At 41.0% G+C, this 23,106-nt stretch overlaps 1 protein-coding gene across 1 annotated transcript; it reads right to left on the bottom strand.

Annotated features, from left to right (window-relative positions):
• Nucleotides 1-11,427: 11,427 nt before the first annotated feature.
• On the bottom strand, nucleotides 11,428-23,106 carry LOC309397041 (membrane-spanning 4-domains subfamily A member 15-like). Its single transcript, XM_081962728.1, has 7 exons — nucleotides 23,092-23,106; nucleotides 22,040-22,284; nucleotides 21,326-21,448; nucleotides 21,103-21,159; nucleotides 19,676-19,795; nucleotides 15,805-15,930; nucleotides 11,428-13,223 (listed from the first exon to the last, which is right to left on the bottom strand). The coding sequence occupies exons 2-7, from the start codon at nucleotides 22,250-22,252 to the stop codon at nucleotides 13,113-13,115; spliced, it is 750 nt and encodes a 249-aa protein (XP_081818854.1). The 5' UTR covers nucleotides 22,253-22,284; nucleotides 23,092-23,106; the 3' UTR covers nucleotides 11,428-13,112.

Genomic DNA, 23,106 nt, shown 5'->3' with positions numbered 1-23,106 from the left:
ACAATGGCTATCCAACATCTTAAAGACTTCCAGTGTTGGGGCATTCACAACTTCTGGAGGCAAGCTGTTCCACTGATTAATTGTTCTAACTGTCAGGAAAGTATCATGTGATGATGTTATCTTTAACAGCAATAGCACGTAAACTTATATGGCACTTCATAGTGCTTTAAAGCCCTCTCTAATATGTTTACATATTGCCCCCAACAATCTGGGTCCTCATTTTACCTACCTCAGAAGGATAGAAGCTGAGTCAACCTTGAGCCGGTCAGGATTGAACTCCTGGCAGTCAGCAGAATTAGCCCACGATACTGCATTCTGACCACTGTGCCACTACGGCTCTGTATAGATCCCTGTAGGTAGTTTTAAAATGCTGTGTAGTTTTTCTGACAATGGCTTCCAAGGGTTCTGTGATCACTCTCCATCTTCATTCTTATTTCCACAAATGAAATGATGACATCTTGTATACCCATGTACATTATGGCATCATGGCTAAAATTGTTTTCAGTATGAACATAATTCTTCTGTTTCTCTGAGGGTATGTCACTAGAAACATCCCTTGAAGTATTGCTGTTCGGTGAGCAGTAGCACCAGCGAAAGAGTAGCCTTTTTAATCAACATTATAATATCTCAGAACTGATGCTTTAGTTAACAAATCCTTAAGTACTGCAAATTCCTTGCCATGTACTGTACATAATAATAATAATAATCATAATCAGCCTTTGTTACAGTAAATACCAGCATAACAATGTATATCTAACCATTGAAACTCATCATTCTGCAATAGCAAGTCTCACAAAAGTGTGCTCGGTCTATATTTCATATACCGTATTTTTCGGAGTAAAAGACACACCAGAGTATAAGACGCACCAAGGTTTTGAAGAGGCAATTTTTTTTAAAAAAAAAGGTTTTTGCACTCTGCAAACCTCCCAAAAATGGCCCATTTTTCGTGAAAACGGGCCCGTTTCCCCCACCAAAAGGGCATGAATAGCCCTTAAGAGGCTTGTAGAGTGCTGGAGGGGGGGGCAAACCAGCAAAAATCGGCCCATTTTTTGCAAAAACTGTCCCTTTTTTTGCAAAGAAAGGGGCATGGATAGCCTTTAGGAACCTTATAGAGTGCTCCTGGGGGTTGGGGGGGCAAAAATGAGCAAAAAATAGCCCATTTTCTGCTCATTTCTGCCCTCCCCAGCCCCTAAGAGCTCTCTGGAAGCCTCCTAAAGGCTATGCATGGCCATTTTGGTGAAGGGGCGGGGCTTCGGGAGGCAAAAAATGTTGCACCCAGATTTTCAGCCTCTTTTTTGAGGGAAAAATGTGTGTCTTATACTCTGAAAAATATGGTATGTCTAAAACACATTTTACCATGTTAAAAAAAAAACAAATAACCATCCTTAAAAACTTGGTAATTCCAACCCATTCTGTGGACCATGCAGTTAATAATAGCCTCCATTTTAATGTCATCACCATCTATTATGAGAGGGTGGCTCTCTCATATATTATTTCTGCCAATCTAAATCTACATTCTGCTGCATTTAGTGTCAGATTTCTTTCTCTTCATTTGGTCAGTAATCGTGTTACTTTTTAAAATCACACTTATCCCCCCCCCCCCCCCGAGATCAATATAGCATTAAAAAAACAATATATGGCTTCTTCCATATCTTCAAAGAATAATGTTACATTGCTTTCTGATGCACTTCAAAGTCTAGAGCAGGGGTGTCCAAACTTGGGAACTTTAAGACTTGTGGACTTCAACTCCCAGCTGGGGAATTCTGGGAGTTGAAGTCCACAAGTCTTAAAGTTCCCAAGTTTGGACACCCCTGCTCTAGAGTTTTTCCTCCCGACAGTCCTATCCATCTCTTCATTGAATCAAGCATTTTCCCATGAAGCTGATCCTTCAGTTTTGAGAAGAGGTGGAAATTAAAAGGCATCAAATTGGACAGGTGAGAGAAGATGATGAGATTCAAATTTTCATTTCATTTCATTTTATTAGATTTGTTAGCCGCTCCCTCTCCTCGAAGGGACTCGGGGCGGCGTACAATCAAAGATATATATTATTTGTTGCATGGAGGAGGTATAAAAACTCATGACACAATATCACATTTCATAGAATAATACAATAATAATAGGATTAAAATAACCTTAAAAACTACCCTAAGATTTAAAAAATTGCCAGGAGGATTAGAGAATAGAGTTGTAGTTAAGCCAGGCCAGCTAGTTGGAACAGTATAATTGTGTAAATGTGTAATTATAGGTAGCCATCTGATTACAACCATTTGTTTAGTGTCTGTTCAAAGTTACACACACATTGAAAAAAAGTGACTTACGAGCAATCCTCCCACTTACGACTGTTGCAGCATCTCCCTGGTCCTATGATCAAAATTCAGGTGCTTAACAACCAGCATGTGTTTATGAGGGTTGCAGTGTCCAAAACAATTAGGGCCACCTAATTGTCATGTGTGACCTTCCCAGATGGCTTCCAACAGGCAAAGTCAATGGAGGAAGCCGGCTTTGTTAAACAATTATATCACTTCACAGCTGCAGTGATTCACTTAGCAACTGTGACAAAAATGGTCATAAAATCAGGCACAATTCATTTATAACCACCTTGCTTAGCGATAGAAATTCTGGTCCCAATTGTGGTTGCAAATCAAGAACTATCTGAATAACAGACTAAGAAAGTTGGAAGGGACCTCGGAGGCCTTCTAGGCCAGGGGTGTCCAAACTTGAGAACTTTAAGACTTGTGGACTTCAATTCCCAGAATTCCCCAGCCAGCCATGCTGGCTGGGGAATTCTGGGAATTGAAGTCCACAAGTCTTAAAGTTCTCAAGTTTGGACACCCCTGTTCTAGGCCAACCTCCTCTGCTCAAGCAGAAGATCCTATAGTACCATTTCAAACAGATGGCTGTCCAATTTCTTCTTAAAACCTCCAGTGATAGAACACCCACAATTCTGAAGGCAATTCTGTTCTATTGATTTTGTCAGGAAATTTGTTATTTGTAGGTTGATTCTCTCTTTGATTATTTCCATCAATTGCTTCTTCTCCTGCCTTCAGGTACTTTAGAGAATAGGTTGATCTCCTCTTTTTTGTGGCAGGCCCTGAGATATTGGAGGACTGCTAGCGTATCATGGCATACCTGTGCAAAGTATAAGACTTAGAATTGTAGGTTTTTTTCTCCCTTTTTGTGTTTCCAGACTTCTCTTGATAATTATTTCAGAGTTTTAAGTGTTGCAATGCAGTGGCCTAATTTAATAGTGGTACCAAGTTCAAGGAAATCCATACCCCAGAAATAATAACATTTGTCAAAAACAATCTGAAACTGAATTTTTGTACCAAAGTCTTATGTTTGGCTCCTTTATTTTCTTCTTTTTTAACAAGTCCTAAAATTTCTGGGTCCTAATGAGGAGTCCATGTTTTATCTGCTATCATAATGATATGAAGAAATTTCTCACCTTCATTTTTCTAGTGTGACCATTACTGACAAATTTTCATTCTTGGAACTTTTATCTTTTTGGTCACCGTGCAAGGAATCATCTTGCACAAATTTTCCAGTATTGGAGAATAGTAATAAGATTCACATGTTTCTGTGCAGTGCCAAATTTGACAGCAATTATAGTTTGAGTGAACCACCAACTGGCAGTTCATCTCATTTGCAATAGCAGGTCATCCACTTCATTCTTGATCACATAAATAAGCTCTTTCCAGTTCATCATCTTAACATTTTTGGCTCAGTGGCACCTAATATTCACATCAACACAATCATGATAATAAACAGCCTAGATTCAGTGATGAATTTCATTTGGAGGGATTCTTCTGGCAGTCAAAAATTCAGTTATAGCACATTGCTTAAAGCACCCTTTATGTTTTTATGTGACAAACAATATCAATGCTTTTTTCCTCTTTCACAGCAGCTTCCTACCAAATGAAGCAAAAGAACAGATGCTGCAAAACTTGTCTTTGCTTCCAGCATCTAAGCACTGCCATCTGTTGGCAAATCTTAACATTGGCAGATCTGTTGGCAAATCATAACATTAATTTTCATTTAATCTTTGTAAATATTTTGTTTCTCAGGAGCATGCAAGAATAAAAACTGATGGACATCTCTACAGTTTCCTTATAATCTTTACTATCCACACAATAAAACTCTTTTTTTTTTGCTTCCACCTTCCCCTGATTTCTACAACATGACTTCCAAACTCTTCTAGAAGCAGGCCTGTCAAACTGGTGGCCCGCAGGCCAGATACATCACATGCAGGCCACACCAGATAAGTCACGCGCAGGCCATGGCTACCCCAGCTCCACAAAGGCAAAAAAGAGTTGTGATACGTCACGATCCAGCCCATGATGCAATCAAGTTTGACACCCCTGTTCTAGAGGCTTTAACTAATTTTTCTTAACTCAGTCTGCTCCAGGCATTAAAAGCCATGCTTGTTTTCTAGACAACACTAAAAAAGGTCCATCCAAGCATAAATATCTATAGCAGACCAAGATTACACTCAAACGAAAGCACATTAACAGTGACTTCATGATTCAAAGGCTTGCTTTAAGTTCTGACACAAGCAATAAATTGTGATTTTGTATTAGTGTTCATGACATATTTATCTGTTGCCTTCCCTCTGTCCACCCGTATCCATGGATCTGAGAATAATATGAAGAACTTTATTCTTTGATTGACAACAACCCCTTTCTAAGAATATACTTGTCTCCACTTACACATATTTAGGTATATTGAATATGGAATGTAACTGTAGTCACATTACTACAATAATTTATACATTACACTTGAATAGTCCATTACTGAAAACCACTTTTTATTTTGTTTTGATGTTTTTATATTATTTGTTACATTATCTTGAAGTTATATTGAGGGACAACTAGATTTGAAATGGAATTGAAGGATTTTTAGGCACCCTCTCCAGCCTCGCACAAGAAACAATGCCCCATCAGAAACAGGCCCTCAAGCTCCATTGTCAGGCAGGCAGGATCAGGTGTGTGGGGCGTTCGGTGGCAGGCAGGAAGGATCAGGCAGTTGGCCTGCCACACGCATCACTGTGGTTTGGCTGCTGTAGGGGCTGACACAGCTTCAGCAAACACAGGGGGACTGTGGGCTTACACAGGCAAACAGCAAGGCCTTTCAAGAAGCCAAGACCCATCAAGACAACATAGAATGGGGCTTAGGGAACAAGAACCCTGGCATACTATGAACAGATATCCATGAAGAAAGTAACAATAGGATTTTAATGTATTTATCATGAAACAGAAGATAATCAAACACACAATAATGTACTTACCAATATTCAAATAACGTAGTTACCAAATTTCCAAATAATTTGTTTACCAAATTTCCAAATAATTTGTTCACCAAATTTTCCACAAATAACGTACTTACCAGTATTCCACCCCAGAAGGGATAATCAGACTAAACATCTACAGAATTGTAGTAGGCTGTACTACAAATAAAAGCTGATACACTCCCAAAATCAATATACTATATATCAGTCCATTCTCTTCAGGTCTGAAGAGAAGGTTCTTCGGTTCTTGGATGAAAAGCAAAAGGTCTTCAAGGAAAAAACAAAGAAAGTCCAGTTGCCTCTTGAAAAAGAATATTTGGGATATGCCTGAAGATGCACAGAAATGTCATCTAGATATAGATAAGATCATCTTCCACTTCATTGGGATTGGGGAGAATTTCCTGAATACTAGAATATAAGATTTGGGTTTTGGCACACTCTGGCTAAAATAGTGCTATAGATGGTGGTGTCCTGCTTGTGCAGAACTTCGATCTTCTTTATTTATATTGGGGAGAGCCTCCTGAATGGTGTATGGCTTGGGATAATCACAAAAAAAGAGGTTGTAGGGTGAAGGAACAATGTTCCTCATTTGTTGCAGTCTATATAAACTAACATTGGCTTCTTGTTACAGGATACAGGATTACAGACCAGACAGGATCCAGATGCACTGTGGTGGGGAGAGTGTCAACAATATAGTTTATCATTACTTTATAACTAAAGCCCTCAAAACAAAACTCACACTGCATTAATTCACAAGTCATTTCAACAATAGTTTGCGGAATAAATCATAAGTATAAACCGAGTCATAATCTAAAAACCATACTTTACATTTTCCATTATATTTTAGTGCAATATAGGATTGCGATAGGGACGTGGTGGCTCAGTGGCTAAGCCGCTGAGCTTGTCGATCAGAAAGGTCGACAGTTCGGCAGTTTGAATCCCTAGTTCCACATAACGGAATGAGCTCCCGTTACTTGTCCCGGCTTTTGCCAACCTAGATGTTCGAAAGCATGTAAAAATGCAAGTATAAAAATAGGGACCACCTTTGGTGGGAAGGTAACAGCGTTCCGTGCGACTTTGTCATTTAGTCATGCCGGCCGCATAACCATGGAGACGTCTTCTGACAGTGCTGGCTCTTCAGCTTTGAAACTGAGATGAGCACCGCCCCCTAGAGTTGGGAATGACTAGCACACACGTGCGAGAGGAATCTTTACCTTTACCTTAGGATTGTAATAATCAAGTTCCTAGGACCCACCAAGAAAAAAAGAGCAAAAAATATATTAGAGGTAATCTTAAAACACACAACCACAATTGGGATGAGAATTTCTGTTACTAAGCAAAATTGTTGTTAAATGAGTTGTGCCCAATTTTCTTTTGCCACAGTTATTAAGCGAATCCCTGCGGTTAAGTGAATCACACGGTTGATAAGCAAATTTGGCTCCCCCCCCTTCACTTTGCTTATCAGAAGCTGGCTGGGAAGGTGGCAGATGGTGATCACATGATGTGGAACAGTGCAACTATCATAAATACATGTCTTGATTCCAAGCATGCAGTTTTGATCATGAAGATGCTGCAACAGCTGTAAAAGGGAGGACCAATCATAAGTCACTTTTTTTCAGCACCATTGTAATCTTGAATGGTTTTTTTTAATGAATGGTTATGTTGAGAATTCTACCTGTACTTACAGATAATCTTCCCCAGAAGATTACGGACAGTTTATAGCCAAAGGACCCTCCTGGCAATTGATAGGAAGCAAAGTGAGGGAATCCCTGTGGCTATCTAGGAAGGAACAAGAGTAAACAGTCCCTATCTTTATTCTCCAAAAAGAAGTGCAAAAACTGAACAATGTGCTTGAAGTTCCCCACTGAAAAGAAAACCAAAGAATATCTCAGATGTTCACCTAGGCTGAGTGACAGGTTTGAATTCAGCTCTATTTTTCTATCAGCAGACCCCAATATATGGGGGTAGGTCCAGTCAGAGGTGGCATTTACTGGTCCGAACTACTCAAAGTTTCCGTTAGCGATTCTCCAGAACTGGTCAGAACCTGCTGAATACCACCTCTGATTCAGAAGATAACATCTAATATCTTGAGGGGGGGATTTTTAAGCCAATCGAATTTCCCAGACCAAATAAACTGCCTATTGGATCTAAAATTGTATACGTACAATCTCTTGTATACGTATATGTGTTGTGGCCCAGCAGGATCCGGTTGAGCTGCTGATGGACTCTGATAGCGAGGAACCATATGAGTCTGCCCTGGACGATGTGGAGAACCCTGTGCAGGGTTCAGACTCAGAGCAGGGACCAGAGAGGCTGGTTGGCCACCAGGAGGCGCCTGAGGCATGGAGCAGTGGGGAGGATCAAAGGCAGTTTGTCCCTGATGCTAGATTGAGAAGGGCTGAGAAACAGAAGCAGCAACTCCGTAGGCAGACTCACAGAAGATGATTAAGCACAGGTGGTTGTGGATTGGCCCCTCCCAAGAGAGATTATAGGTGAGGCGTTGGGAGGGGACATTTGCAGGAAACAACCGTTCAAATTAGTAGTTAAGAAAATCTATCTGTGTATTCTAGCCTTGTCTGTTCGTTTAGACTATCTGCATTGCTTCATTTGAATTATCTGGATTGCTGCAGAGCTACTCTATTGAACGTGAGTTGTCTGGGCCCTCAGCCAAAGGATTCATTATCTCAGTAATTAAACAGTGGCAAACAGCCAAGCCTGTGTTCTGGCTTATTCAAAGGCATGGGGCAGGGGTCAGAAAAATATGTATATCATGTATATGGTCCAAATCTGTCTTCTTAGAAAATCACAACCTTCCAGCATTATAATTGGAATATGTACAAATTAATGGAAAAAAAATAAAGGCCATAATCATGCAGGCAAGCTGAAAACTTGCGACATCATATGAGACCACTGAAATCTCACGAGAGTTGGCAAATTCAAAAGGTAACAGTCTTTTTAACAATAACAACACATTTTTTTAAAAATCAATTTCATTTTCATTTTAGAAGTTGCAATTGACATTTTAGGGTAGATAAATGCCCAGATGTCATCTCTCCCTGCATTAGAAGCTATCAAAGGAAGCTAACATTAGCATAGATGGTCAGAGGGACATAGTTTTCACTAAGCTCTCGTTCAAGCTGAGCAACTGAATCAGATTAATTCATAGGGACATATCCTGAGCATGTTTCATGTCCTTTCCTCCTGTTAGGGAGATAATTTAAAAGTACGCTGATAGGATTTGCTCCCTCTGCATAGCTGCTCTCTACTTGGAGCTGCCCTATACTGCAGGTAAAATCACTCAATTATTCCCTCTAACCTGAGTGCAAGGAGGAGGAGGAGGTGGTTTCTGAAAGAGGGCTTGAGTGGCTGATTTAGCTATCATTCAACCTTAGTGATCTTGAAATAACCAGCCCGTCAGTCCATTGCAAAAACCAATGGCCCAACAGGCAAATTCCTTCACAGAGTGCTGTGTCTACAGAGTTCCTGTTCTACTACTCTGTTTCCCCTAAAATAAGGCACGGTAGATGGCGGGCAGGAATTCTGCATGGCCAGGAGAACCGGGGGCAGCGATTGGCCTCCCAAATAGCTGAGGAGGAACCCGCCATGCCGGCAGGAGGTGCTGGGTTCAGGCCCAAAGCCACAGCCAAAGTGCGAGACCGGTGGTTGGGTCTGGTAGTGTGCACTTGGGCCAGGCGGTGGGCTGCCGAAGAATCTGTGGATCGGCTGGGCCTGGCCCAACTCCAGAGGGCCGCCGCAAAATGTGTGGAAACCTCTGTAGCCTTTCCTGGACAAGGTCAGATTCATGGCAGGGTCGTTTTAGTAGTTTTAGGAGGGCTTATTTTAGCCCATGTCCTGAAAAGCTCGATTGGGCTTAGTATCAGGACATGTTCTATTTTCAGCAAAACACGGTACTTTTACTGACCCTAACAGAAAGACCACTGAGCAGCATCCTGGTCATGAGGAATGCCTCACAGAATGACCTGCCTATTGGGCCTTCCCCCCACCCTACCCAGGGCTGACAGAAACATCATTTTAGAAAGGGCTTGATTTATCACTAGCACAGCCTCAAGAGTGGTAGAGAAAGCCATAAAGAATTCCCTTCCTAGATTGACCTGCCTGTCAAACAGAAAAGAGTGAACCCACAGAGCAATCTCATTGTGCTCAGGGTGAGGTAGTGTCTTCAAGTTACAGGCAGTCCTCATTTAACAAGAGTTCGCAGTTACATCAGTGATGAAAAAGCAATTTTAAGACCAAGCCTCACATTTAGGGCCTTCAAGGCTTTGTAAAACAAAGGAAAGCTGAAATAAGAACTTAAGCAGGGTTGTGGTTTCATTTAGAAACTACTGTGTTTAATGATCGACAATCCAAAGTGTGACTGCCAAAAATATTGGTATAACTACATTGCTATTAAAATCTCTATCTCCATTAATTATAGCTTTAGTGGGTGCTCTTTATGTTGCCATCTATGGAGTCTACGGAGTTAAATTCATCAAGCAACTATTTTTATCTCTTCTGCTCAGAAGACTGACCCTGCACTCTTATACTATAAGGAGAAAAACACTATCCAAATATTTTGGCAACCAAGCAAAGCACCAAGTTGTGTCTGCGATACAAGCCTCATATCCTAGAACCAAAGCTTTAGAAAATCTTACTGAAGCCTTGAGTATCAGTTTTTATCTTCTTCCAATCCCCCCTCTTCTTCCATCTGAAGCCATCTGCTTTATTGTACTATGTGGTAGGGGTGGCACTGGTTAAGATATAGGTTATTACCTCTATCCCTATTCAAGCACATTGAGGAATCAACATAAATCATCCTCTTGGAAATTGCCATCCACAGAGATCCTCCACAGAGGATCTTTTAGACAATATAAGTGCATCCCAGAAGCGATACTGAATCTGTCTGCCTTTCTTAATTTAAATCTGGAAATGCTGAGCTGAAAGAGAATAATAAGTTTGGCTCCAAGGGTTTCTTCCTTATGAAGCATCTTATTTTATTTTTAAAAATACTACTTTTGCCCAGTAGTCCAAGAACCATTTATTCAGACCTAAAGTTGCCTTTCAAGAAGTATACTCATCACAGTTCTTTGTATCCCATAGATAATCAATCAGTTCTGTTTAAATAGTTCCAGAAATTATCAAAAGCCTCTTTACATCCCCTTTACAGCTTCAATCTTCAGGGGTCATTTTAATTAATTAACTTCCTTGTTCTCATATTTAAATCTCCAGTAGTCATGAGGTAGTTAGATATAATCCAATAAATATTTTTACAATCCTACATAAAACTATTCCCAGACTTGTATATTTTCGTTTCGTCACCAGGTGGCGCTTTCAACTTAAACTTCAGTGTTGCCAGGAATCAATCTAATTTTAGTCTTTCGATCGCAATTTTAATTGTAGTTCAATTATAAAAGCAGGATAAGTTTTTTAAAAAAAGATAATTCCAGCATTTTAAAATGCATTCCAATTACCACGTCTTCCCAGTTTAAGAGTCCAATTTTCTGTATTTTTAAAGATTTAGTTTTTCTCTCTTGAAGTCCACCAAGGGCATCAATCATATTAGCCCAGGGATCTGCAAAATTGGCTCTTAAGACTGGTGGACTTCAACTCCCAGAATTCTGAGAATTGAAGTCCACCAGTCTTAAAACAGCCAACTTTGCAGACCTCTGTGTTAGCCCAAAGCCTGGCGCTGGGCGGGCCTTGCTCCCCCATTGGTGGAGCCCCAAGAAGCGAGGAGGGAGAAAAAGAGACGGAGGCCAAGGAGCTTCCCCCCCACCCCCTCCCAGCAAAAATCTAACCGGGGAGCCGGGCGGGCAGTAGCAAATTAGCCGATCACACACGCAGCATGATCGGCTAATTTGCTACTGCCCGCCCGGCTCCCCGGTTAGATTTTTGCTGGGAGGGGGCGGGGGGGAAGCTCCTTAGCCTCCGTTTCTTTTTCTGCCTCCTCGCTTCTCGTCCCCGCCCGACTTCAGGATCCTCCCTAATCATTGTGGGTCGAAAAGAAAAAAGGGAAAGGGGCGCTTGTTTTGAAGTGCCCGAGAGGAGGGAGGGGAGCGGGTGCCCGGCACACAGAAGAGCCGCATTAAAATGTGTAAAGAGCCACATGTGGCTCGCGAGCTGCGGCTTGCCGACCACTGACCTACTCCGATCTAGCACCAGTCTTAGTTGTTCCTCGCTTGTCCCAGCTTCATGGCAGCCATCTTTAGGCTGCCTCTTCTCTTTGCCATGGCTGAGAGGGAAAAATAACCCCAGGTCAGACAGGAGAGCTGCGACTCTCCGTGACCTCACAGGGCACCCCTCTTTGCTTCACCGCCCCTACAGTCAGTCTGAACTTTATGAGGAAGAACGTTGTGTTTTTTTGATGATTTTTTGATGTTAGGTGTCCATTTTAGGGCTTGAGATATAATAGAACCTAGAAACTTGAAGGTCTCTATGGTTGATACTGTGTTGTTTAGTATTGTAAGAAGTGGTAGAATAGGAGGGCTTCTCTTAAAATCTGCTATCATTTCTAGTTTTGAGTGTGTTCAGTTCAAGATTGTTCTGCCTGCACCATAAGGCTAGTTGTTCAACTGCCCGTCGGTATGCAGATTTGTTGAAGAAACGAAGTAAAGAGTGACACCATTTCAACTGAGCTAGATTACATTCAGGCTATTGCCTATCAACATAAACCTCTAAAACTGTACAAATGTACATTTAGTACATCTGCAAAGATCATTGCAGGAGTCAAACTTTTCACCCTGTAATTAAGGACAAGCAACAAATCTATACGTTTCAATTGAGTCTCTTTAGGCATACACCAGGAATGGGCAACTCTGGAACCTTTATGAACTTCAACTCCCAGGATACCTGAATCAGCCATGCTGGCTCAGGAATCCTGGGTGTTGAAGTTCATAGGTTGTAAAAGGATCGTATTACCCCATCCCACTGCATATATTCAGCTTAAATGCCCTAACAATATGAAATGCTGTAATTATATGCAACTTCTTCTGTTTTGGGATCACAGTGATTATGCAACCACTATTAGAGATAGTTCTCAACTTGCAACTGGTCGTTTAGTGATCATTCAAAGTTACAACAAATTTGGAAAAAAAAAGTGACTCATGACCAGTCCTCACACGTAGCAGCCTTCCCATGATCATATGAGCAAAACTCAAGATGCTTGGCAACCAGCATGTATATATGACATCATTCCAGGGTGCGTGATTACTAGTTGTGATCTTCCCAGCTGGCTTTTAAAAAAATCAGATGTGGAGAACCAGATTCACTTAATGATCATGTGAGTCACTGAACAAACAGAATAATTCACTTATCAACAGTGGCAAAAAAGGTCATAAATCGGACACAGTTCACTTAACTGCCTCACTTAGCAGTGGATGTTCTGGTCCAAATTGCAGTTGTAAGTCGTGAACTATCTGCATTGTGTCAATGACATGTGTTATTAATAATTTGTGTTTTAATTTTAGTAGCGGGGTTTTTTCTCTTTTTTGTAGCATCAGAACACCTACTTAATTCCATATTTGTCATAAAAACAAACATCATGCAGAGTATAAACAAGAGTAACAAACAGTCTCCATCATCCACTGTAGGGAGTGCACTTCCTCATAAATACGCTGATGATTTGCAGCACAAATTCTTGCTTCTTGCACTATAACTATTAAGTAAAATAGATGAACTTTAAAATTTGCCACCAGTTAATTTGGTGTTTAAAGGTTGCAATTGAAAAATAAACCAGGAAGCCAGAGGACAAAGTAAAGTAATATGAAATGCATTGCTTTTCCTGAAACCTCTGTTGCAACTCTTTTCACATTTCCTTCCTGGTGTTCTTGTTTTACTGAGATGTGGTAACCATGTTGTTGTAAATTGATGGAGGAAGAGGATGTCGTTCATTTGTGACTGCTTCATCTCCAGTGGCTTGGTAAGGCACAGAAGGATTGGTTGGCTGTAACAGAAAAGAATAGTCAAGACAAAAAGTACTCGGGGATGCATCTCTTACTCTAGGCAGGAGGAATAGATTCTCCAGTTGTGTGGTTTTTAACTGCGATACTGGCAGTCTCACCAACAGGCTGAAATCCTTGATAGATACTGATAGATAATTCTTTAAAACTACAAATTAACAGGCAAATGATGGACATTTAAGTAACTTTTGCTGATCAAATCTGCTAGGCTTTATCCACACTAGAGGTGGGTTCCTGTTATATTCCCTTTCCTCCCCAACTTACGACCGGGGATTCCCCTGTTGACAGCTAGCAACAGCCAAGCCGCGTCTTAGCCAATCAGGCGCGGCTTGGCTGAAGGCGGGCTGTTCTGCCGTTCTGATTGGTTTCTCTGCTTGACAGCTCTTGTATAAATAGCTGTCAAGCAGAGGAACGGGTTTGCTTCTCTCCTGTATCTGTTACTGCTGTTTGTTGAATAAAATAGAGTTGGACGTTCCTCAGCCTGTCAAGCCTCGTCTTTTCCCACTATTCTTCAGTTCCTAATGGCTCAGCCGAACCAGTAATGGTATGGCGGCCTGGGTCACTGGAACCGGCAGCGACCCAGGCCTGCCACGCCCCTGAACAGGTTCCCCGGTCACTGCCATCACCATCTTGTTTTTCAGTTCTGCGCATGCACAGGACAATTTTAATTGAACTGTGCACGTGCGCGCATGCAGTGTACAAACGAGCAAACTGGCAGTAAAGCCGGCCAGAACCCACCCCTGATCCACACATTCACAAAATGTCTCCTCAGGATCTCCAACCTACCTATCAACAGGTGTGAGAGGGAAACAAACCCCCACCCCCACCCCATCCTCAGTGAGTGTTCTCTGTATGGAATAGATGACCTTCTGAAATAAAGATGGTACCAACTGGGATGGTCCTCTGGGAAGTGGTAAGAGAAGTGAACTGTATTGTGTCTAAGGCTAGCAAACATAAGGTGTCAATCAACACCCACCGAATGTCTGGATTGGTCAATTCCGGTAGGCGTCACCAGAGGGAGCTAACATTCTTCTGATTGGTTGCTGGTTTGACAGCTGCTATATAAATAGCTGTCAAACCGTAGTTCGCTGTTCTTGTTATGGTTTTACTTAGTTAAGTCTGAAATAAAAAACTAGTACTTTACCGGATCGCCTCATGCATCTTAATTACAATTAAGGACTTAATAGACTGGCTTTTCCTAAGGACCTTTGGGGACTGTTTTTATTTTGCTCTTTAGTTTTTATTGCAGTTTTATATTGCTTATATTTTTATATTTCTGTATGTGCATGGTTATTGTGTTGTTGTAAACCTTCTAGGGTCCAGCTTGAGGACTAAATAAATAAATTTCCTCTGAGTTATTCACAAATGCTATCAGATTATTAACTTATTTTAACAGTTTAAAGCCCTAAGGAGATGGATTTCCCTCCGGGGGGAGGTTATTATTCTGGTTTCTGAAATGGCATCAACTGACAGTTGCTGTGAAAGGATATAGGTGCCGATAAAGGAGAATATACTATGTAGCTCAGGATCGAAATGTGGGGACCTTGATGCTTTCTGAGCTTGGTTGTTGTTTTGCAGATACTTTACTACCCAAATAATAAACCTGCACTGATGATGTTACCTAATTTGAGTAATGAAAAATCTGCAAGAAAACAACCAAGCTAGAGAGCACCAAGGACCCCAAGACAGGTATCTCTGTATGCTGATTTAGCTGCTTGCAATGTTTTTAGAGTTCTTCTGTTTTGTCATATTTCGAGTCATATTTATCCCCTTCAGTCTTTGTTCTGTCCCATTTTCTGCCTCTCCAATTATTCTAAAGCATTTCTGAAAGGTGAGAATATCTTTGTTACTGGTACAAAAGGAAGCCAATTGTTGCTTCGGCCGAACAAGGGACAGACATGGCTTTCTAACCCACCAAACTTGCCAATGCAGAATGTTGGTCCCTGGTTGGTAATTCAATTGTTTCCAACTGATTTTTTTCAAAGGTCTTTGTAGTGCTTGTGAGAACCCCTTTGTTACTACATTTGGAGACCTTAGGTAGCACATGATAGTCATGTGTTCAGCTGTTTGAGAATTAAAAATAAAGTTATGAAAAAGATCTATTTTGTTTTAAATGTGAGAGAAAATGTGATCCAGTGACAGGGGACTTTAAATTAATGTAGTTACATCACTAAATATTAACTATATTGAGAACTGAGCCCTCTAAAATGGAGACATCAACTTCTGCATAACTGAATTATAAAGAGACCACACAAACTGTGCTCTATTCATGACATTCACTCTAGCAAAACAGAAACTGGGGAAAAATTCATGTCACCTAATTATCCATATGCAGAAGCAAATAATCACAGGGTGTTGGATCACAATTCCCCTGTCTACTAGTTATAAATCTTACTGGGTAAACTGAGCAACCAATCTCACTTATTGTTCAGGGTAATAGCAAAGAAAAAAGCAAATAGTCAGGTTAGGTGGAGTGTAAATATAAAGAAGAAAAACAGACAATCTTCTTTACATTCTTTAACAATGATAACTGCTAAAGCTATTATTAAAATATCAAATATTTACCTGGGCATAACTACAGCAAGTTGCCTGAGACCCGATATGAGCCAAGGAAACAGCAATGTAAAGTTCCAGCATGCTGAACAAGAGGAACAAAGAGGAGAAGCCGTAACTGATTCTCTCTGCAGTATCCTGTGGAAAGATAGTTGTAATTGGCTGAGAAATTAATATAGTGATGTGTATTTTATTTTACTTTATATGCTTCACAATTAAAAGGGATCACAAGCTGCTTCCAGTGATCCCTCTAGCTTTGCATGTCAGTGAAAGATGTTTTATTTTGCTTATCTCCAATCCCTCTGTCTGCTTCCTGATTTAAAGGGACATGTTCCCCACAACAAGGTGTGCAGTTTATGATGACCCAAACACAGTACGTGTGTGTTCTCTTGAACCCAAAGCAGTGAAAGCAAACTAATTCATTCTGCAACCTGCTCATTTTCCTTATTTGGAAAATATGCCATCTCCATTCCTCTCCCCCAGAACCACTTACAATCATTTAGGTAGATTGTGATTTTCACCTGTTGCTTTGGAAGAGCCCTGTTTCAATGTGTGGTATCTCCTGAATCTAACAAACTGGTGTGCGTAATATATCCTTGAGTCAACACCATAAATAATAAAGGCATCACATACCTTGTCCCTATTGCCAGACCCTTTCCTGCCCATTGTTGCACCTGTTCTGATTTACTCCTGAATGATATTGGCTGGCTTCTAAAAATCCCACCTGTTACAGACTGGTTTTCTCCTCTGACTTTGCTGCCATCCATTTTCAGCATATCCTCAGCCAATAAGGAAAACATCCCTCACTCAGGGTACCACAACAGAAATGGGGTGTCTGCTCTGCCTTCCTTCCACCCTCAGTTTGGGCATCTCTCAAGTTAAATTTAAGGTAAAATCAAGATACATATCAAAAGACACTGGGTACTGATAGCACAAGCACAGCTAATCTTCTGAAAAGAGGAAGACAACTCATGCCACAATTAGATGTATCCTGCAAGACAGAAGATCTGAAACAAGATGAAGCCATCTTCTCAGCCAGGGATGGGGCAGAGAGATTAAACCATACTACAAATAGATTTATTTTACTTATTTATCAAATGTAGATACTGCCTATCTCACTGTCAAAATAAATAGATATAATTTTCTTGCTCTCCATTTCCCAACAGGAAATTTCCTGCTGACTGGAGAAAAGTAATGGAGGAGAGTGTCTAGGGAGATTCTTAGTCATTCAGGTCATGGTTGTCCCAAAGGTGCTTTTTCAAGAGGCAATTGGATTTTCTTGTTTTCCTGTGGAGACGATTCACTTCTTATCCAAGAAGCTTCTTCAGCTCAGACTGGGTGGTAGGGAATGGAAGGATTTATACTCCTTGTAGACAGCTGGTCATTTCCATCCTTTTAGAGAGTTGTTGTCGCCACCATCTAGTCAGAGCTGAAGAAGCTTCTTGGATGAGAAGTTAAATGTCTTCACAGAAAAACAAAATCCAGTTGCCTCTTGAAAAAGCACCTTTAGGATGATGGAGGACAGTGTGGATGTATAGGAAACCTCAAGAGACAAAGTGCTGAAGGGAGAAGGAGAAAGAGAAATGGTTAAGACAGAGGCCGACTAGTCCAAAGAGGAAAAGTGATAGGACTCCCCACTGCCTTAACATATCCACTCTTGGTCACCTGACTTTTTCTCCAAGATAATGGGTGAAGGGAAATAGATTTTATACACCTTGAGGCTGTTGTTGGATGGGATCAGAATAAGAGCAGAGGGAAAAAACTAGTTTTAGACCAGCACAGCTAAGGATGACTTACTCACATCAGGTGTAAATCTTACTCATGGGCTGGGGATAAGGTAAATGAAATTTCATGGGGAAATTGGCATCAACAGAGTATGGTTAAGGGCAGCAACGTGATTTAGATTCAGCCAGTCTAAGATATATTGTTTCCCCTCCTCAATAAGGATGCAGCTTGACCTATTCTCTTTATCCAACTTCTTTCCAATCATCTGTCAGGCTGGAAAGGGAAAAAGCCCTGAATATGATACGATTTAACTCTCAGAAACAAGCAAAGGAGAACACTTTACAAAATACTAAAAATTCAAGCCATTGATCCCAGGTATTGGTGTGGTTCTAAACTATCCACACTTCAGAAATTACCTAAATTGCAGTTTTCTAAAACTGGTTAGCAAATGCAAAGAAGGGATGAGGATGTGGTGGTGGCAGGAAATGAAGAGATTTCAACATGTACATGTATAGCTGTATTCTATGCTATCTAGAATTCTCAAGCACTCTTTTGTTTTGTGTGAGCATCTAAGCCCTACTGTAAAACAACCAAATGTTTACACTGTACAGAGACATAGTCAAAAGGTACCGTACTTTTCAGAGTATAAGATGCACCGGAGTATAAGACGCACCAAGGTTTTGAAGAGGCAATTTTTTAAAAAAGTAGGTAGGTAGATAGAGGGAGAGACAGGGAGAGAAAGAGAGAGAAATACAGTAGGTAGGGAGGGAGAGAGAGAATAGTTAGGTAGGTAGGTTGATAAAGGGAGGGAGAGAGAAATAGAGTGTGTGTGTGTGTATGTGTGTGTGTGTGTAGGAAGGTAGGTAGGTAGAGGGATAGAGAGAGAGAAATAGAGAGAGAGAGAAATACAGTAGGTAGGTAGGGAGAGAGAGAGTAGTTAGGTAGGTAGGTAGATAAAGGGATAGAGAGAGAGAGAGAATTAGAGAGAGAGAGAGAGAGAGAGAGAGAGAGAGAGAGAGAGAGAGAGAGATACGGTAAGTAGATAGGGAGAGAGAGTAGTTAGGTAGGTAGATAAAGGGATAGATAGAGAGAGAGAGAAATACAGTAGGTAGGTAGGGAGAGAGAGAGAGAGTAGTTAGGTAGATAGGTAGATAAAGGGATAGAGAGAGAGAAATAGAGAGAGAGAGAGAGAGAAATACAGTAGGTAGGGGGGAGAGAGAGAGAGTGTGTAGATAGGTAGAGGGATAGAGAGAGAGAGAAATAGAGAGAGAGAAATACAGTAGATAGGTAGGTGTTTCTGCTGGCACAGCACTTGATCAATGTAATTCTCATCAATCAGTTAAAGAGCTTTCCAAAAGAAAAAAACGTTTTTGCACTCTGCAAATCTCCCAAAAATGGCCCGTTTTTCACGAAAACGGGCACGTTTTTTAAAAGGCATGAATAGCCTTGGGGGGAGCTTGCAGAGTGCTCCGGGAGGGAGGGAAACGAGCAAAAAATGCCCAGTGTTTTGCAAAAATGGGCCTGTTTTTTGTCAAAAAAAAATTGCATGCATAGCCTTATGGAGGCTTATAGAGTGCTGCTGGAGGCTGGGGGTGTGGGCAAAAAAGGCCCTTTTTTTGCTCATTTCTGCCCTTCCCAGATCCCAGGAGCTCTCTGAAAGCCTCCATAAGGATATGCACAGCCATTTTGGTGAAGGGGCGGGCTTCGGGATGCAAAAATGCTGTATTTGGTGTATAAGATGCACCCAGATTTTCAGCCTCTTTTTTGAGGAAAAAAGGTGCGTCTTATACTCTGAAAAATACGGTATGTCTAAAACACATTTTACCATGTTAAAAAAAATCTACCCCCCTCTCCACCAAAAATAAAAACCAAAAACTGGAGAAGAAAGAAGTCCTACACACTTTTTGCCTCAGAGACCAGAAGATTGCTTATACATATGTTAAATATATATCTTTAAAAAGTCAAATGAAATAGAACACATGTCTTTGGGACTGAGACTTATTCAAGGAAGAGTCTGAGACTTTCAAACCAAAATCAAAGGGTCTGGGATATCCTGACTGCATACGTAATCTCCTTCTGGAGTCTGCACGTGAAGCTAAAATTTAAGAAGAGATTGAAGTTGGGAAGCTAAAATTTAAGAAGAGATTGGTTTACTTACGATTATAAACGTAGTATTATATACAGGAATAGTGCTGATCATCAACTCGTACATACAGAGTATTATACCAGTTAATGCCATTATAGCACTTGTGATGTTCATTCCTACACTGGATTTCACCTGAAACAGAAATACACCAGAAGGAGAGAAAATGCAATTACAGTGTCAGCATGAGTCTTACTAAATGGAAAGCATAAAAACAATTATCCCCAACTATGGTAAAAACAGTGACAGAATTCAATCTATGTGTGTGTGTTCAATGACCAGTGGTGAAACCAGACAACCTCCACTAAGATCATAGCAATCAACAACACATTTCCCCACAGTGGAAATGCAAATGCCACAATTCATTTGAAGACTTTTCATTGTCAAATTCCTTCTTTTTGTTTCTGCCTCCATTGAAGGCCAAGTGGGTAACAGTGACAGGAAAACCGGTTAGAGAAATTCAATTAGAGAAATCCCACACTGTTTATTCTAGGACGCAATGCACTCTAAGCGTTCAATGTTGATGTTAAATGCTCTTTTAGCTATACAACATTACACAGAGGCTACTAGAGAGATGAGAATGGAGAAACCCTTGGAGCCAATAGTGATAATTGTGAACATTTAAAAATTGCTCTGTTTTTAATTCTCCCCCATCAGGAATGTAGTATTTTTCTATCAAATGGTCATTTTTGTTCTCTTGCATCCACACCATGTTCCTTTGCAAGACAAAAACATTTCCATGTTGCCATAAACACCCTTTAAATCAAGGGGGGGGAGAGAGAAAGTAAGCCCTTTGCAGGAGGGCCACCACCAGCTCTCCCTTTGATTCCCAGGAGGATTCCCACACTTGTTCCATACTTTCACTCCTAACATGCTGAGCTGCTTCCTAATGTTGCTTTCATGTAGGAATACTTCTGAAATAGGAACCTCTATTAAGATGGAGGAAGAGGAAGAAGAGAAGGAGGTGGCATGCTGAAGGTCTGGTTCAGAGAACTCAAGAAGACACCTTTTTCCTCAGGACTAGCACCATGACTAAGGAAACTCTGGTAGAACAAGCACCCATATGATAGTCAGTGACTCTCTCAGGCTTCTTTCATTTTTGTCATGGTGCTAACAGGACCTGCAGTGTTGCAGGTTGCACCTCAGGAAGGGAACTTGGCAAAAATCCCATCGCAAAATGGGGACCAGGGGAGGCTCAAATTCTGGATGGCTGAACATTGTCTACTGTTGACACAGAACTTTCAGTGGAAGCAAGGCTTGGAAGCAAAAGTTCATCAAAGAAGGAAGATGGGGGGTGGGGTTTGCCTTTTGAGATTGTTTTTCTGTCCCAAATGTTGATTTAAGACTAACCAGTATCTGAAGAGAATTGACAGAATAAAAAGTCCTGAATGCATACAAAAAGAGAGTATAAAGGAAATTCAAATGTTACACAGGTTTCTCACCAAATCAGGACTTGGATGGTGCACAGCTGCTACACATAATGATCCACTAGAAATGAACTATGGTAAAAGAAAAAGATTTATTTTAGTCCTCTGGAAATATCAACAGAAAACAATTTTGAAAAGAAATGTGACAAGTCAGATAGGCTCCAATGCAAACAGGACTTTTATCTGTTGGCCATTACTACCATGGGGCATGACTCAATAAAAATGTGCACATACTTACAAATATCCCTCCCCAAATGGGGTAACCTCCAATTCCATACAAGGTAAGATAGTAAGAAGAAAATAGCCGATGCGAGGCAACCCCAAAGCCAAAGTGGAGCAACCCAATCATGATCTGGACAGCCTGCAGAAAGAAAACACACAATATAAGACTAATTCTCTGAATCTGAGAAATTGAGGCTTCTCAGCTTACAATGCAAGTGTTGAACCAAGTTTCCTATGGTGAAAAATCCAAATGGGGAGAAGGGACAGTTTGAGACACAGTTGTCACTATGTACCGGACATTTACTCCAGATTACGATCTAGTTTGACCCTCAGTGGGACTGCTTTTGCCAGGAAGCTCTGTAAGAATGTAGGTCTTCGTGAGAAAAATGTCACTTCTCTCACCACAGACTCCTCTGTAGGAGGAAGTTGATCACAGTCATAAGAACAAAGTGTCTTCAAACAGCTTGGGCTGGAAACAATCCATTACTAGGTTCTTCTGGAGAAATGCCCAAAAGTTGCCCTTCCCATAGGGAAGGGAGAAAAAGAAACTTCATATTGGACTCAGAATTTTTTTGTAGAAACACAAAAGTACCAGGAATAACAGAAATTTCTGAAGTATATTCCAGAACCAGACAATAGCCAAACTAACTTCCCTAACTTCAACAGGGAGCTCACAGGTTTTTATACAGCCAATAAAGTCTTAATGGACTTTAATGCAATGCATGCCTACCCCAAGCACTTTGGGCTCAGCCTTGAGGAACCTTTCCAAAGGACTCTTTTCTGGGGCTTGTTGAGGAGCACTGGTGGGAATTCCAAGTTGCTGAGCTCCATACTGGGGATATGGAGTTGCTCCAGATGTCTGAAGAACAGCATTGAGCAATCCAGGAGTTTGGATTATGTTTCCTCCATTAGAGGGGATGAGAACTATGGTTCTACTGGCCATTCTTGCTGGAAGTGTTCCCACCTCTAAGTTATCTGAAAACAAACAAGTGAGGAAAAGTTAATGTCTTAACCTCAAGGAGGAAAATTCTGGCCCTTCTCCTTAATGTCACTTTATGAGATAATGTTTGCCTGCAGTAAAACTGAAGACGATTTCCAGAAGGCTTCGGGGAGCAGGATAGTAAAAACATACAACTTCCTCAGAGATAGAAATCCTTGTTTTCCCCAACATTCATCCCAAACCAAAGAAGCTTCTTGCTTGGGAAGCAAATGTTTTCAAGGAACACCCCCCCCCCCCCCAAAAAAAACCACCAGTTGCTTTAATTAATCAGAACATGGAGAAAATGCGTATATTAAATTTGTCAACTCAACGAGAACACAATTGGACCACCAGTTTCAGTTTTCTAACAAAACTCAGGACAACTCCATAAAGCAGTGAAGAGATTCAGTAAAGTCCTAACTGCGACCAAAGGACCCGAATTAATCCCATGGTAACTATTTGTATAGACCTTTAGAGAAAGCTGTATTGAGCTGTATTAATTGGAAGTCAAAGTTAAGGGAAAATCGACCCATCCACCCTCCCTTGAATGTCGAACTTCAAATATTTAACTTTTGTCAGTTACACGGCGCCTTTGCGCGTATTGGGCATTTTCATCAGGGCAAGATTGATTGCAAACTCTTCCCTGTCCTAGTTCTCCCCTGATATCCTCCCGTCTAGAAGACCTGCGGGGGCTACGTGGCTGAGAAGACCGCGGGTGGATGGCTGCGGGGGAGAACCGGCAGGTACGGAATGGAACACATATTAATTCCATACTATTTTTTAAAAAAATTACTCACGACAACCTCTCAAGACGAAGT

The sequence above is a fragment of the Natrix helvetica genome (genome assembly GCF_964273705.1).
Source record: "Natrix helvetica genome assembly, chromosome: 1".
Lineage (NCBI taxonomy): Eukaryota > Metazoa > Chordata > Lepidosauria > Squamata > Natricidae > Natrix > Natrix helvetica.
Note: the sequence above shows the minus strand (reverse complement) of the source record. Positions and strands in the feature narration are given on the sequence as shown.

Coding starts and splice junctions, on each gene's coding strand:
- LOC309397041 (XM_081962728.1), bottom strand. CDS start 22,252: ATGGCCAGTAGAACCATAGTTCTCATCCCCTCTAATGGAGGAAACATA. Junction 21,449..22,039: donor CTGAGCCCAAAGTGCTTGGG/GTAGGCATGCAT, acceptor TTCTTTCTGCAG/GCTGTCCAGATCATGATTGG. Junction 21,160..21,325: donor CCATTTGGGGAGGGATATTT/GTAAGTATGTGC, acceptor CTTTTACCATAG/TTCATTTCTAGTGGATCATT.